This window comes from Eptatretus burgeri, chromosome 7, assembly GCF_056783735.1.
Source record: "Eptatretus burgeri isolate ZD-2024b chromosome 7, Ebu_testis_v1, whole genome shotgun sequence".
NCBI lineage: Eukaryota > Metazoa > Chordata > Myxini > Myxiniformes > Myxinidae > Eptatretus > Eptatretus burgeri.
The window spans coordinates 43,699,529-43,713,602 of record NC_140967.1 but is presented as its reverse complement, the minus strand read 5'-3'; the positions used below and the strand labels follow the sequence as shown (position 1 = coordinate 43,713,602).

General features: G+C 51.4%; 1 protein-coding gene across 5 annotated transcripts in view; it reads right to left on the bottom strand.

Moving 5' to 3' along the window:
• The window catches only part of LOC147023133 (uncharacterized), a 65,947-nt gene that overhangs the window by 41,447 nt on the left and 10,426 nt on the right, over positions 1-14,074 (bottom strand). For 3 of the 5 annotated variants that reach the window (XM_085888252.1, XM_085888253.1, XM_085888251.1), the window contains exon 3: positions 4,363-4,542. The exons of the other annotated variants lie outside the window; for them this stretch is intronic. In XM_085888252.1, the coding sequence (XP_085744378.1) occupies positions 4,363-4,542 (180 nt within the window). The remainder of the gene's footprint in view (positions 1-4,362; positions 4,543-14,074) is intronic. 5 annotated transcript variants of the gene reach the window in all.

Genomic DNA, 14,074 nt, shown 5'->3' with positions numbered 1-14,074 from the left:
CAGCACGTGTTCGGAAGCGCGAGAGGATTCGCTGGAGCTTGGGAAGGATCGCGGCTCACGGCGATTGGATCCACCTCGCTCTCGCTGGAGCCCGGGTCCGAACAGCTTGAAGACCACACGAGGTGGAGAGGTTCGAGATAGGTTCTGGGTTTCAGCTCATCTGTCCTCCGTGCTGGAGTCCGTTATTAAAGGCATCAGCCACCAGTGTGTGTGTGTGTGTGTGTGTGTGTGTGTGTGTGTGTGTGTGTGTGTGTGTGTGTGTGTGTGTGTGTGTGTGTGTGTGTGTGTGTGTGTGTGTGTGTGTGTGTGTGTGTGTGTGTGTGTGTGCCCGTCTAATAAGTAGGAAACTGCTTTGTGTGCTGCAAATGATTGCATTGCATTTCGTATAGTCGGTATAGTTCTGCTCTTACGTGCTTCCCTAGTTCCCCATTATTATTAATAAATGTCCCCATTGTTAAATATCACCCGCTCGTTGCATCCCTTCCCCTCATTGACTGCCATGGAGCGTTCGGAATGTTAGCTGGTTTTTAACACCGATAAGATAATCGGGTCCGACGGGACTTGGCGATACATAACTGCTCGGCAATCGCATGCGAAACGAGCTGCGTAAAGCGGCTCGTTTTCGTGCAGGTCCCGTTGAGGTGTAGATCCCCGGCATTTCTGTCTGCGCGAATAAATAGGTATATGGATAATTCGGCGATTGACCCTGTAGCGCGTGGACAGAATAGTTGGCTGCTCTATGGTGTTATAAAAACACCCGTAGCTGGGTTTCGGCGTTTATCCGGAAGCTACGACTGGATTGCACGTTCGGTTGGCGCGTGCGGCCGCAATTGGGCTGAGGCGGTCGTCCGCACGCCGAATGGGTGGAAACCACAACAATACATACATATATACACACACACACACACACACACACACACACACACACACACACACACACACACACACACACACACACACACACACACACACACACACACACACACACACACACACACACACACACACACACTAATCCCCCGTTTATCGCGGGGGTTACGTTCCAAACCTCCCCGCGCTTAGTGAAAATCCGCGATGAATGGACGCCTCCCCCAAAAAAAATCGACTCGTCTGGTCTCGTCGGTTTGGGAGTGATTGGGTTTGAGGTGCCTGAGATCGACTAGTCTGGTCTGGTCAGTTTAGCAGTGATTGGGTTTGAGGTGCTGGAGATCGACGAGTCTGGTCTGGTCGGTTTGGCAGTGATTGGGTTTGAGGTGCTGGAGATCGACGAGTCTGGTCTGGTCGGTTTAGCAGTGATTGGGTTTGAGGTGCTGGAGATCGACGAGTCTGGTCTGGTCGGTTTGGCAGTGATTGGGTTTGAGGTGCCGGAGATCGACTAGTCTGGTCTGGTCTGGTCGGTTTTGAGGTGCTGGGTATGAGCAGTGCTCGTCCAACGGCGGAAAACCTTTTTCCTTCCCGAAGCATATATCGAGCACCTTTACCTTAACCTTCTCCTGGAGCGTCCCAGGACCTTCCTCTGGCGCTTCGGTTCCTTGCCAGAAGCCTTAGAAGGTGCAGGGCATTTGGGCGGCATCGTGGGGCTTGGAGAAAAAACGTAGAAAATATTCGAAGTTCACAAGTGAAACTTTGTCTCGTGCGTTGTGTGACTGGTCGAGCACCACGCGTTATAATTTATTGCTTAAATAATTTATATTTTATATATTATTACCGCGATGTACGGGGGAATCTGCAGAAAAAATTAGTTACATTCCAAGGGAAAGAAAACCCGAGATGAACCGCGATGAAGCGGGGGTTGACTGTACACATACATATACATATATATATATATATATATATATATATATATATATATATATATATATATATATATACACACATATATACACACACATATACATAGTATGTATTCAGATAGATGTACATTATACATATACATATATTTGCGTCCCGTGCGTCCATTCTATCTCTCTCCATCTCTCTCTGTTCTCTCTCTCTTTTTATTTTCCCCACTCCCCCTCTTCCTCTCTCTCTCCCCACCTCCCCCCCCCCCCCTCTTGTTATTCCTCTCAGCAAAGCGACGGGTGGTATTTGCTCGTCATGAATAAGTCAACAAACATTACGTGTGTGTCAGCTTGTGCAAAACATGCATCTCTGCATGATGATTTAGTTTTAAAAATCGCCAAACAGAAAATATTTAACCCTCTGAACCTGAGCAGCCGTTTTTCCAGTCGCTATTCAAATCTCCATATCCCAAGCAGTCGGATTTTTCGCCAGGGAGCCCATAATAAGCGATTTAACATTTTTTTTTGACTTAATATTACATTCTGCAATGAAATATCTCTGGAGTGATTGAAGAGCATATATACGAAGTAAAGATTTGTTCAAACAAAGATATGTTTCACACACTGGTCACTGTATCAAAAACTACTTTATGCTGGTACTCTCCCCTCCAAGTCACCAACAGGATCTCCTCCTCAAAAAATAAAGAAAAGAAAATAATTTATAACATAAGCAAAAAATAAGATGTAATAATTACAAAAATCCTGGTTACAACAACATGATATTGTTTGTTCTGGGAACCAAGGCCCCGAGGCAATGGCACACAACATATAGTGGCTCCCGAGTCAAGTCATGTCAGGTCAGGTCAGGTCAGGTATGGGAGCGTGCACCAGAGCAGCGTATTGTTGCGTCCACTTTCCACTCTACAGTACTTCAGGGGCCTCTGTCTGGCCATCTCCCAGGCAGATGCTTGGCCCATCCCCATCTCCTTGAGATGCCGATCAACCCACTGCAACCACAAGGCATGTGGTCGGCCCATTGGCCTACTCCACTCACGAGGCTCCCAAGCTGAAATAATCTTTTGAGCAGGATCATCATCAAGAAAACGAGCCACATGTCCCTACAGAGGCAGCTGATGCTCATGAACTATACAGCTAACAAATCTCATCTGAGTCTCTCAGGAACTGCTCGCTGGACACAAAGTCCGACCAGCGATTGCCAAGGATTCTCTGAAGAGACCTGGTATGACAGGAGTTAAGTATCCATCTCAGATCCCTGGTCAGAGTCAAAATGTCATATCCGTTGGGCAACACTGGAAGCACCAAGGACCTGAAGACTCGGACTTTCGTCCTCCTGCACAGGTACCAACAGCACCACACCCCATGATCCAGTGAATCCATGACTAACCAGGCCCGGCCCAGACATCTATTGACCTCTGGCTCACAGCCAGCAGAGACATGAGTATCACTGCCAAGGGAAGTGAATCTCTCCGTGACCTCAACGGCCTCACCACAAACAGGTACAGACAGGATAGCAGCATCCAAGGTGTCATTGAAAGCTTGGATCTTAGTTTTGACCCAGGAAACCCATAATCCCAGCGGATCTGACTCCTCATTCAGCACCTCGAGGGCCTCCAAAAGGATATCCAGAGTCTCCGCAAAGATGACTGCATCTTCTGTGAAATCAAGGTCAGATCTCTTGACATTCCGAAACGATGCACCACAGCTTGATCTCTATGACATCCTCCCCAGAATCCAGTCCATACAAGCACTGAAAATTGTGGGGGTGAGTACACACTCCTGACGAACTCCAGTAACAACTGAAATAAGTCAGAGATGGTACCACCACATCTCACAGCACAGACATCAGATTGGTCAGTTTTGGTGGCACCCCACGAAGACCAAGAATCCTGCAGAGAGCATCCCGAGTCAGTTATCTCATTATTACATTTTCTAGTTTGGGTGCTCCCTTGTGTCTCATGGGTTCCACAGAGAATATGCATTGTGAGGTATTAATTAGGTTTTTCCCACTTCTACCATATCTTCTTCCACTTATAAACACTCAATCTGATGATGCACCACATCCCATGATCCTCGTCCATGATCAATCTGACGTCTGACCTATACTGCTGGTGTCCACATTTGATGGCACCTGTGATGTTAATATCAGTAAGATTGTACAACCTAGATCGATCGGGGTAACTCTGCTCTTTGTACCTTTGCTATTTCATGTATGTCTTTTGCTGTACCATACAAATAATGTATGTCCCTGATGTACGGATACCCAATAAATAAACCACCATCTTAACTGTGCAACATGTTTTTCTTCGCTCTCCATTTTGTGAATAGCTCCTTGTTAATTGTTCATCTAAACCTGCTCATAGTGTTCTTTCCTGCATTGGTTCAGCACAGATCGTATCATTGTGAGCCTGGAAGTTTTACCCCACGTGATTTGCTACAGTGTAGCCAGTGCGTACCCATAGTTCTTGCAAAGCCATACTTCAATAGATAGATGGGTATGCACTGAGGGTGAAAATGATAGTGTTTTATCATTTTAAACAAACTGGCTTTGCTGGCACCTCACCTTGAAAGGAACAGGAAAACCTCTTCGCCAGAGGAGCTCGGGCTTTGCAAATTTTCCTTTTGCCTGGAGGTTTAGTGCCTGCAAGCGACTGCTGAGATATGGACGAAGAGCTGGTGAAGCAGGGAAGAAGGATGTGCCGAGTTTCATCACACTGTGATGGCCTGGACCGCAAAGTTGTCCCTGGAAATTAAGTCAGCTGAGAAGATTTCCATCGTTTCACAAGAGAGATGCAACATGCATGCAGCAAAACAAGTCCTTCTGAAATAAACAACCACAATGGATGTATTAATGTAATGGGTAATTGAACATAACTCTGGGAGATAAAAAGGAGGACAACTACATTGACAAGAAAAATGATTGAACTAAGATGTACATGTAAGGAGCCAAATTTGACGGGTGTGTCTCAGTGAGTATGGGGAGCAGTGTATTAATACAGTCCTGTACGAAGTGGTTGCAACCACCCATAGGTTACAGTAGGATGGTTAGGGAGTATGGGGAGCAGTGTGATACTGCAGTTCTGCATTAAGTGGTTGCAACCACCCACAGGTCATAGTAGGATGGCTACGCCATAAAAGTCTATGACTACACCTCAAGTCAAGCAGCCAGTTGTGGCCAAGATTCCAAGCCATTGGAGTAAACTGCCTGTTTAACCATACTTGGGGAAACAGGACCTGTGCCACAATGATGGTAACAGAAAACAAGTTGCTCTTTATTTACAAATTATGACACTTTAACAGTCATTCCCTTGCTTATTTGTCTAAAAGTTGTTCCTCTGCCCCATTGTCAGTTCATTGCCTTTTTATCCTCTGTCACCTTGCTCTTCCATGAGCCTCGATCTTGTAGAGGAAAGCAAAAAGATGTATGATGCACCCCACTGAATCTTGCTATATGGATCCTAAGCAACAGAGAATCACATGGTCTTTGAAAGACAGTTGAGGGTCACCCTTTGGTTACAATAATTGCATCGCTGTGTGAAAAACTTGCACTTTTTAGGGACTTTCAGAGAACTAACAATTACTGACAGGGAAGTAAGCATGGACAAGTATATAAACACTCACCTTCTACAATAATATGATATATTCCCCACAAGGAACTTCAGCATAGAAGGCCATTAGGCCAATCCAAGAATGCACTAGCCCACCAATAGAAATCACCTCTGATCAAAACAAGGATATTATATATATATATATATATATATATATATATATATATATATATATATATATATATATATATATATATATATATATATATATATATATATATATATATATATATATATATTGTTGCGGTTTTCGCGCCCGCCGGCGTGCGACGGCCACGTAACTCGAATCGCGGCACGTCGCCCACCGGACGGACAATCCAGTCGTGACCCTCTCGGACTAACGCCGGGAACCAGTCACGGGTGGACCTTTCGGTCTCACCGCGATCGAGCCAATCAGCCCCCGCGTGGGATAGGGTTGCTCGCCAAATTCGAACTACCTAAGTACCCACGCGGAGGGTAGACCGGGCGATCGCACCTCGCCGCAGGTCGACTTCGGACACGGGCCACTTAAGCGACCCGTTCCGTACTATCAGAATAACCGAGCGGTGTTATCGTCGACCTCGACGGTTCGATTAATTATCGGGCGTATTCAGCCCACTACCAACCCTTTACGTGAAGCAAGATGGGGATTCAATGGAGGAAAAGACGAAGCGAAGCGGGAGAACAGTTCAACAATAAAGCACATTTATTCGCGACGAACGGAAAGCACACAAATACAATTCCACCAAATGCACACAAAAAAAAGAAAACACAATTCCATTTACACAAAAAGCAAACATAAAAGTGAAAACACAGTGCAGAGCTAATACCGACTACCGAGCACACGGCAACACTTATACAATTCTACTTCACAGACGGTGCCGACAACACATACCCAAAACCAAGGAAAAGAAATACCCCAAGAATGGGGCAGGCCTGAGGCCGAGACCGGGTCGGGCCTACCCGTCTGGTGATGAGACGCGGAGCGGCGATGGCCCCGCAACCCGCGGGCCTCGTGGACAGTGCCTGGCTGGGGGTGGGAACGGGGCCCCCTTGGTCGCACTATCTCAGCGCGGGGGGAAACAGGAGGGGGTTGCTGATGCTCGGGGTATAGAGGATCTTTATTATCCCTGGTGTGCGTCTCCACCTCGGCCAGGTCGCGCTGCCGGCCTCCCTCGGGCGTGCAGCTCCTGGCACCGACGCGAGCACCCCCTCGTCCGACTCTCTTCAGCTTCTCCAGCCACTGCAGGCTTCGGGCTCCAGTCTTCCACACTCGTCCCCTCCGTTCCGACTCCTTCTCGTTCTCGACTCCTTCTCGTTCTCGTTTGCGACTCTCCTTCCCGTTCTCGTTCTCCTTCTTCTGACTGACGAACACCGTCCTTTTATCCCCCCGTAACTTCGCCTTTGACCCCCTCCCTTTGACCTTTCACCTCGCTCCCCATTGGCCCGACAAAAAGTGGGCGTGAAGGCTTTTTGATCCACAAATTTGCATATATCGATCGACCTGGGGGCGGGGCCAATTCGCCCCTCGCTCACCGATTGGACGGCAAAAAGTGGGCGTGTGTCGTTTTTGATCCGTTTTTGAAGCACAAAATCCGTGATTTTGTACACGCTGTTCGACGCGCGTTCTGCATGAGTCCAACACCGGTACCCACAGCGGGGCAAGAACGGTGGCGATGCTACGGTGGCGAGGTGTGACGGGAAGGTCGTGGCGGTTGTGGTGAAGCGGTGGTTGTGGTTGATGTTGTGGTTGTGGTTGATGTTGTGGTTGTGATCAGGGCGGTTGGTCCAAAATAAAGATAGTAAAAGAAAAACGGCTATCCTGAAGAGTCGCAGCACGTATAAATGACATGTATTCCCACTAGACAACGGGTTTGGGCCTAACTACACATGCACTTACCGAGATACCTCACCTAAGGGACCTGAATGGTGGTTTGCGAATCTGGTAACCACAACACTACCCCCTTCCCTTTTTACAGACTCGTCCCGAGTCGTCAAATTTTCGTGTGCCATCATGTGTAGTTTTCCCCTAGTACACTTTACCTACGGATCCCTGAGTGCGACATTCATGGTATTCGTGTCCCCAAAATAAATAACCTGAGGGCTGCGTAACTATCTAAACAAACTCACTCATACGGACGACTTAAATAAAATTGCCGGCGCTAAGACAAACATGCCGGGGGCGCACTCATATGTACAGTACATCTTAACCTTAACTTACAAATTTTACACTAAACCATGGCCCAGGATCACTGAACTCTGCAAAAGAAAAGCAGTTAGCAGGGAGCCAGGCTGCCCGCATGCAGTCTCTGGCTCAAACAATGCAGGTGACAGGGAACGTGGCTGGCTGCTCACACGCAGTCCAAGGCCTTCCCTTTTGAACTGAACTCAGTGAACCACAACGGTGCTTGGGCTGCACAACGCAGTCTCCGTGCCAGCTCAAGTGGCACACGCAATGAGCACAACGAATGGATGCATGAACACAAACACGGTGCACGGGCCGCCACTGCAGGCCCGTGTTGTAGCTGCCAACAGGGCAGTTCTTGCAGCTTGCAAACTGTTGCTTTCAGATCCTGGCGCACATGGAAACGAACAGGGGGGGGGGGCAAAGCAAAAATTGAACGGGGCTGGTGAACGTGGGCAGTGGGCATGGCATGGCAAAGGTGAGCAGGCAAACACAGCCCGCAGAAGAAGGTCGCTGCAGGCAAACACAGCCGGCAGATGAACTGGCCGGCACAGGCCTTGACGCAAAACACGGCCAGCCGATGGCACAGGCCTTGCAGCACAGCAGCTGCAGACGATCCAGCCGGCACAGACCTTGCAGCAACACAACAGCTGCCGATGAAGTGGGCCGGCACAGGCCTTGAAGAAAAACAGCCAGCCGGCAGATGAAGTGGGCCGGCACAGGCCTTGCAGTAAAAACAGCCAGCCGGCAGATGAAGTTGGCCAGCCTTTGCCGTTCCGTGGAGGTTGGTGGAGGGAGTGCGGTGGTGCTGGCCACTTGGAAGGCGGGCTCGGACCTACCTACCCGTCTCCCTCCCAACCTATCGCCTTTGCCTGTCACTGTACATACCCACTCCCTTAATTTGTGAAACCCCAATTTAGCCCCAACTTATTTTTTTGTTGTTTTTATTTTTACTCCCCCACTATAAATCGTCCCCTAACCCCCTTTATTGTCCTTGTTCGGCTAACCTATCCTGTCACCTAGCCTACTCCCAACCCCTACGTTCCCTTCCCGGAGGGGAATAAGGGAGAGCTAACGTCCTGTGTCGAGGCCCAACGAAGCCTCAGAATGGCCTCCCCAGAGTTCGGCGATCTAACCCAAAGTGGGTCCAGCGGCCCACAACGACAGCGAGGGGATGGATGGTGCGGAGGGGTACATCTCCTAATCCACCCTATCCATTTAACTGCTAAACTACCCCGGGGCTTTCAACAAGCGCCTCTCGCTTAAAGTATTGGTTCTAACAACCCAGATTCCCGTCGCCTGTGTTGGTGTCCTCACAATTTCGGGCCTCGTCCCCCAATTTTCTCTCCGTGCCCTCACACGGTCTCCTGGCTGGGACACGTGGCTCCCTTTGGCAGGCACGACCCTCTGCCGATTCTCCCGCTATGGCACCCCCGGGCACTACACTGCCTCCGAGCCTACCAGCTCCCTAACACCGGGGAGTGCCCCCCATGGCACCTCCCCTGAAACGCACACGTGGCAGGCCGGCCTCCCGGGCCCCTTTCCGAGGGTCACCCGTGCCCACAACACTGCCCACGCGGCTAATGGCGCCCCGGGCCCCCGCACCAAGCAGGCGCACCCGTGGCCACTACTCTATCCCGGCCCCCCCATGGGCCCTTGGCCTACCGCGGCCGACTAGCCTGGTGCCCGGGGTACCCACTCAGCGATACTCACCTTTCGCAGCCACGCTCCCAAGCCCGTCAACAGGGCTCCTGCACCCCTCAAAATGGGTCTCGAGCCTACTTTCCCACCAACAGCAAAACGACCTCCATTTTTCAATTTGACTAACCCAGCTAACTCACTTTACTCTGACCCCGGGGTCCCTTGGGCGGGAGTCACTCCTCCCCCCAATCACTCATCGCACCATGCATTCCCCATTCGCTCCACTCACACAGACCCGCTGGCCTCTCACTCACCAAGCACATGCTTCCAATTCACTCACCAACAACTCTTCAACACACACACCACTGAACTCTGCCATCCTTCTAACTACATCCCCTAACTAACTCGTGCTCCCACGTCGTCCCTTAAACTACAGCACGTTCCTTTTAACACTACGTAGCTAAACTACGTCCCCTCTACACATTCACAAGTCTGTCACGGTCTCCAAATAATCCCATTAATCAATTTCCCAACCTAAATCTGGCTACAATCCCTCTAACTAATCCATTCCACGGACTCCATGAGGACTTACCCCTGCCCCATGAAGTCGGTCTAACTAAGCTAACCCTTCCCCCTAACTAGTTTCCCATCCTGTGCCCAGGTAAGGGGGTCTTCCACCCCTTGCCCAGGAATCCTGTACACCCGAAAGTGAGGCTTGCTTTTTTTTTTTTTTTTTTTTCCATGCGCAGCACCTGCGCGGCAACTCAGAGCTCGCGCACTTTACACCTGCCCGTGACGTCATGCAGCTGCACGTGTTCCTCGTCCCTCCTTGGACGGGACCATCCGGCAGAGATACCCCTCCTGCCGGATTCCAACCACACGTGCAGCCATGACGTCACCGTGCGCAAAAAAAAGAACACAAGCCCCACGTCTCGAGGGGTTTCCCACGCGAACACATGTGCTTTGCCCGTTGGAGCTGAACACACACGATCGCGTGGAGAACCCGTCCGGTCCAAATCCATTTACCTGCCTAAACTTTGTCCGTCCGCGGGATCGGCAAATCCACCGCGTGCGTTTCCGGACCGGGACTTCACTCCCGCAAGCGAGCACGTGGCGGTCTCGTGCGTTGCACAGCACGAACCGCGTGCTCACTGCTGGGTGAACCCGGCACGGTCCTCGAAACAACTACAGCCGCTACTCGGCTTTCTTTCTTCTCATGTCGCCTTCGTCGTCGCCATTCAACCCACGCACACCTGCGTGTTACGACGCACACAGTCCACACCATCACATTCACACCGGGAGATGCGGCTGCGTGCTCCCGCATGCCAACCGACATCTCCCTCACATACCGCTCTCACACACACGGTCTCCCTTGCACACAGCGACCTTGCACACGGCCGTTCACTCACGCGTGCCTCACTACTCTCACACCGTGCCTCATCCACACACGCGGGGGCACTCACCCGCGGTACCTCACTCATACACACGGCGACACTCACACACGCGGTCTCTTCCACACACGGTGCCTCACCCACACACGCGGGGGCACTAACCCGCGGTGCCTCACTCACACTCCGTGCCTCATCCACACACGGCGTGCTGGGAAGCACGTACTCCGGCACCATCGCCACCACACCACTCACACGTGGTGCCTCACTCATACTGGCCGTTTCACTCACACACACGGCCTCACTCACACACGGTGCCCCATCCACACCCGGCGTGCTGGGAAGCACGCACTCTGGCACCATCGCCACCACACCACTCACACACGGGGTCGCTTCCACACACGGTGCCGCACTCACACCTTGCACCACACACACAGGGACAACCACACTGGGGATTTGTGTCCCCACAAGGGTCTCCGGGGCCTCTACACCCCCAAGCTCTCCGTGCACCCGTCCACAGCACTCGTCCCCTCAACCTCGCAAAGCACGACCGAACTCACCTGGTCGTGACTCGCCTCAAGGGGGCATACTCCCTCCCCTCGTTCCTGGAGGAGGCCATCCAGGTGCTCGCACCGGGTCCCAACACGCTCCGCGAGCTCAACCCCATTGTCCTCCACTACCTCCGTGTGTGCGTGCGCGTCACTTACCCCGTCTTCATCGTGTCGTCTTCCCTCTATCGTTCCCATCTCCCGTGTCTCTGCCAACTCTTCACCCTTTACCTCCCTTGTCTCAACTATTATTTCCGTTGTCGTCACCTCGTGTCTCGTCTCACACGTTTTGGTCTCCCCATTTAATTTTTCCCTTTCGGTCATCGTCACGACCCTCGCCCAACACGTTCCACGAATTATTTTTTCACCCGCCTCCACCGCGGGCCTGTCAGCCGTTGCACTCCCACCCAGCTCGTTTGCTCCCACACGTGAAGTCGCCATTCCCAGCTCCCTGGTCACGGCCTTCATGCCCGCCTGCAGGCATCGGCCCATGTTCTGCGTCTCACCCCGCAGCTCTTTCATTTCTTCTTTCATGTTTGTTTCCATTCCGTTCATTTTTGTATCCATCTTTTCGTTTATTTGTTGTGTATTCGCATCCATCGTCGTTTTCACTTCATTTGTATTTGTATCCATCTTTTCGTTCATGCCTTTCATTTCGTTTTTCATTTCATTTGTATTTGTATCCATCGTCGTTTTCACTTCATTCATTTGTTTGTTCATTGCCGCCAGCATGGCGCATAGCTGGGCCATGTTGGATGCACTCAGCTGAGCCGTTTCGGCAAGGGTTGGAGAAGGGTCTTGGTGGAGAGGGGGAGGTGTCATACACCGCGGCCGCTGCCGCACCCACCTCGGGCCCTGGGTTCAGTTGGGCGAGTCCGTGTTCCTGCACAATCAACATTTCCTGCTCGGGGATTCCATCCTGGACCATGGACTCTACATTATTACACATATACATTTCTAATACCCCCGGCTCCCGCTCGCCTTGAGACGCCATCTTGCTTCTCGTGAAGGGTTAATTTGCTCGCTCGTAATTTGGAGGGAATCGGGGGTCGCTTCTCTCACCCCTGGACCGATTCCCGTAAATTTAGCCAGAGACAGGAGAGCCCGTTTTCCTGTTCTCCGATACCAGTGCCGCGAGGAGGGCGATGAATTTGTATCGCACGACCTGACACCAGTGTTGCGGTTTTCGCGCCCGCCGGCGTGCGACGGCCACGTAACTCGAATCGCGGCACGTCGCCCACCGGACGGACAATCCAGTCGTGACCCTCTCGGACTAACGCCGGGAACCAGTCACGGGTGGACCTTTCGGTCTCACCGCGATCGAGCCAATCAGCCCCCGCGTGGGATAGGGTTGCTCGCCAAATTCGAACTACCTAAGTACCCACGCGGAGGGTAGACCGGGCGATCGCACCTCGCCGCAGGTCGACTTCGGACACGGGCCACTTAAGCGACCCGTTCCGTACTATCAGAATAACCGAGCGGTGTTATCGTCGACCTCGACGGTTCGATTAATTATCGGGCGTATTCAGCCCACTACCAACCCTTTACGTGAAGCAAGATGGGGATTCAATGGAGGAAAAGACGAAGCGAAGCGGGAGAACAGTTCAACAATAAAGCACATTTATTCGCGACGAACGGAAAGCACACAAATACAATTCCACCAAATGCACACAAAAAAAGAAAACACAATTCCATTTACACAAAAAGCAAACATAAAAGTGAAAACACAGTGCAGAGCTAATACCGACTACCGAGCACACGGCAACACTTATACAATTCTACTTCACAGACGGCGCCGACAACACATACCCAAAACCAAGGAAAAGAAATCCCCCAAGAATGGGGCAGGCCTGAGGCCGAGACCGGGTCGGGCCTACCCGTCTGGTGATGAGACGCGGAGCGGCGATGGCCCCGCAACCCGCGGGCCTCGTGGACAGTGCCTGGCTGGGGGTGGGAACGGGGCCCCCTTGGTCGCACTATCTCAGCGCGGGGGAAACAGGAGGGGGTTGCTGATGCTCGGGGTATAGAGGATCTTTATTATCCCTGGTGTGCGTCTCCACCTCGGCCAGGTCGCGCTGCCGGCCTCCCTCGGGCGTGCAGCTCCTGGCACCGACGCGAGCACCCCCTCGTCCGACTCTCTTCAGCTTCTCCAGCCACTGCAGGCTTCGGGCTCCAGTCTTCCACACTCGTCCCCTCCGTTCCGACTCCTTCTCGTTCTCGACTCCTTCTCGTTCTCGTTTGCGACTCTCCTTCCCGTTCTCGTTCTCCTTCTTCTGACTGACGAACACCGTCCTTTTATCCCCCCGTAACTTCGCCTTTGACCCCCTCCCTTTGACCTTTCACCTCGCTCCCCATTGGCCCGACAAAAAGTGGGCGTGAAGGCTTTTTGATCCACAAATTTGCATATATCGATCGCCCTGGGGGCGGGGCCACCTCGCCCCTCGCTCACCGATTGGACGGCAAAAAGTGGGCGTGTGTCGTTTTTGATCCGTTTTTGAAGCACAAAATCCGTGATTTTGTACACGCTGTTCGACGCGCGTTCTGCATGAGTCCAACACCGGTACCCACAGCGGGGCAAGAACGGTGGCGATGCTACGGTGGCGAGGTGTGACGGGAAGGTCGTGGCGGTTGTGGTGAAGCGGTGGTTGTGGTTGATGTTGTGGTTGTGGTTGATGTTGTGGTTGTGATCAGGGCGGTTGGTCCAAAATAAAGATAGTAAAAGAAAAACGGCTATCCTGAAGAGTCGCAGCACGTATAAATGACATGTATTCCCACTAGACAACGGGTTTGGGCCTAACTACACATGCACTTACCGAGATACCTCACCTAAGGGACCTGAATGGTGGTTTGCGAATCTGGTAACCACAACAATATATATATAATAAAATATATTGAATATATTGACCTAAAAAAATGACATCATTTG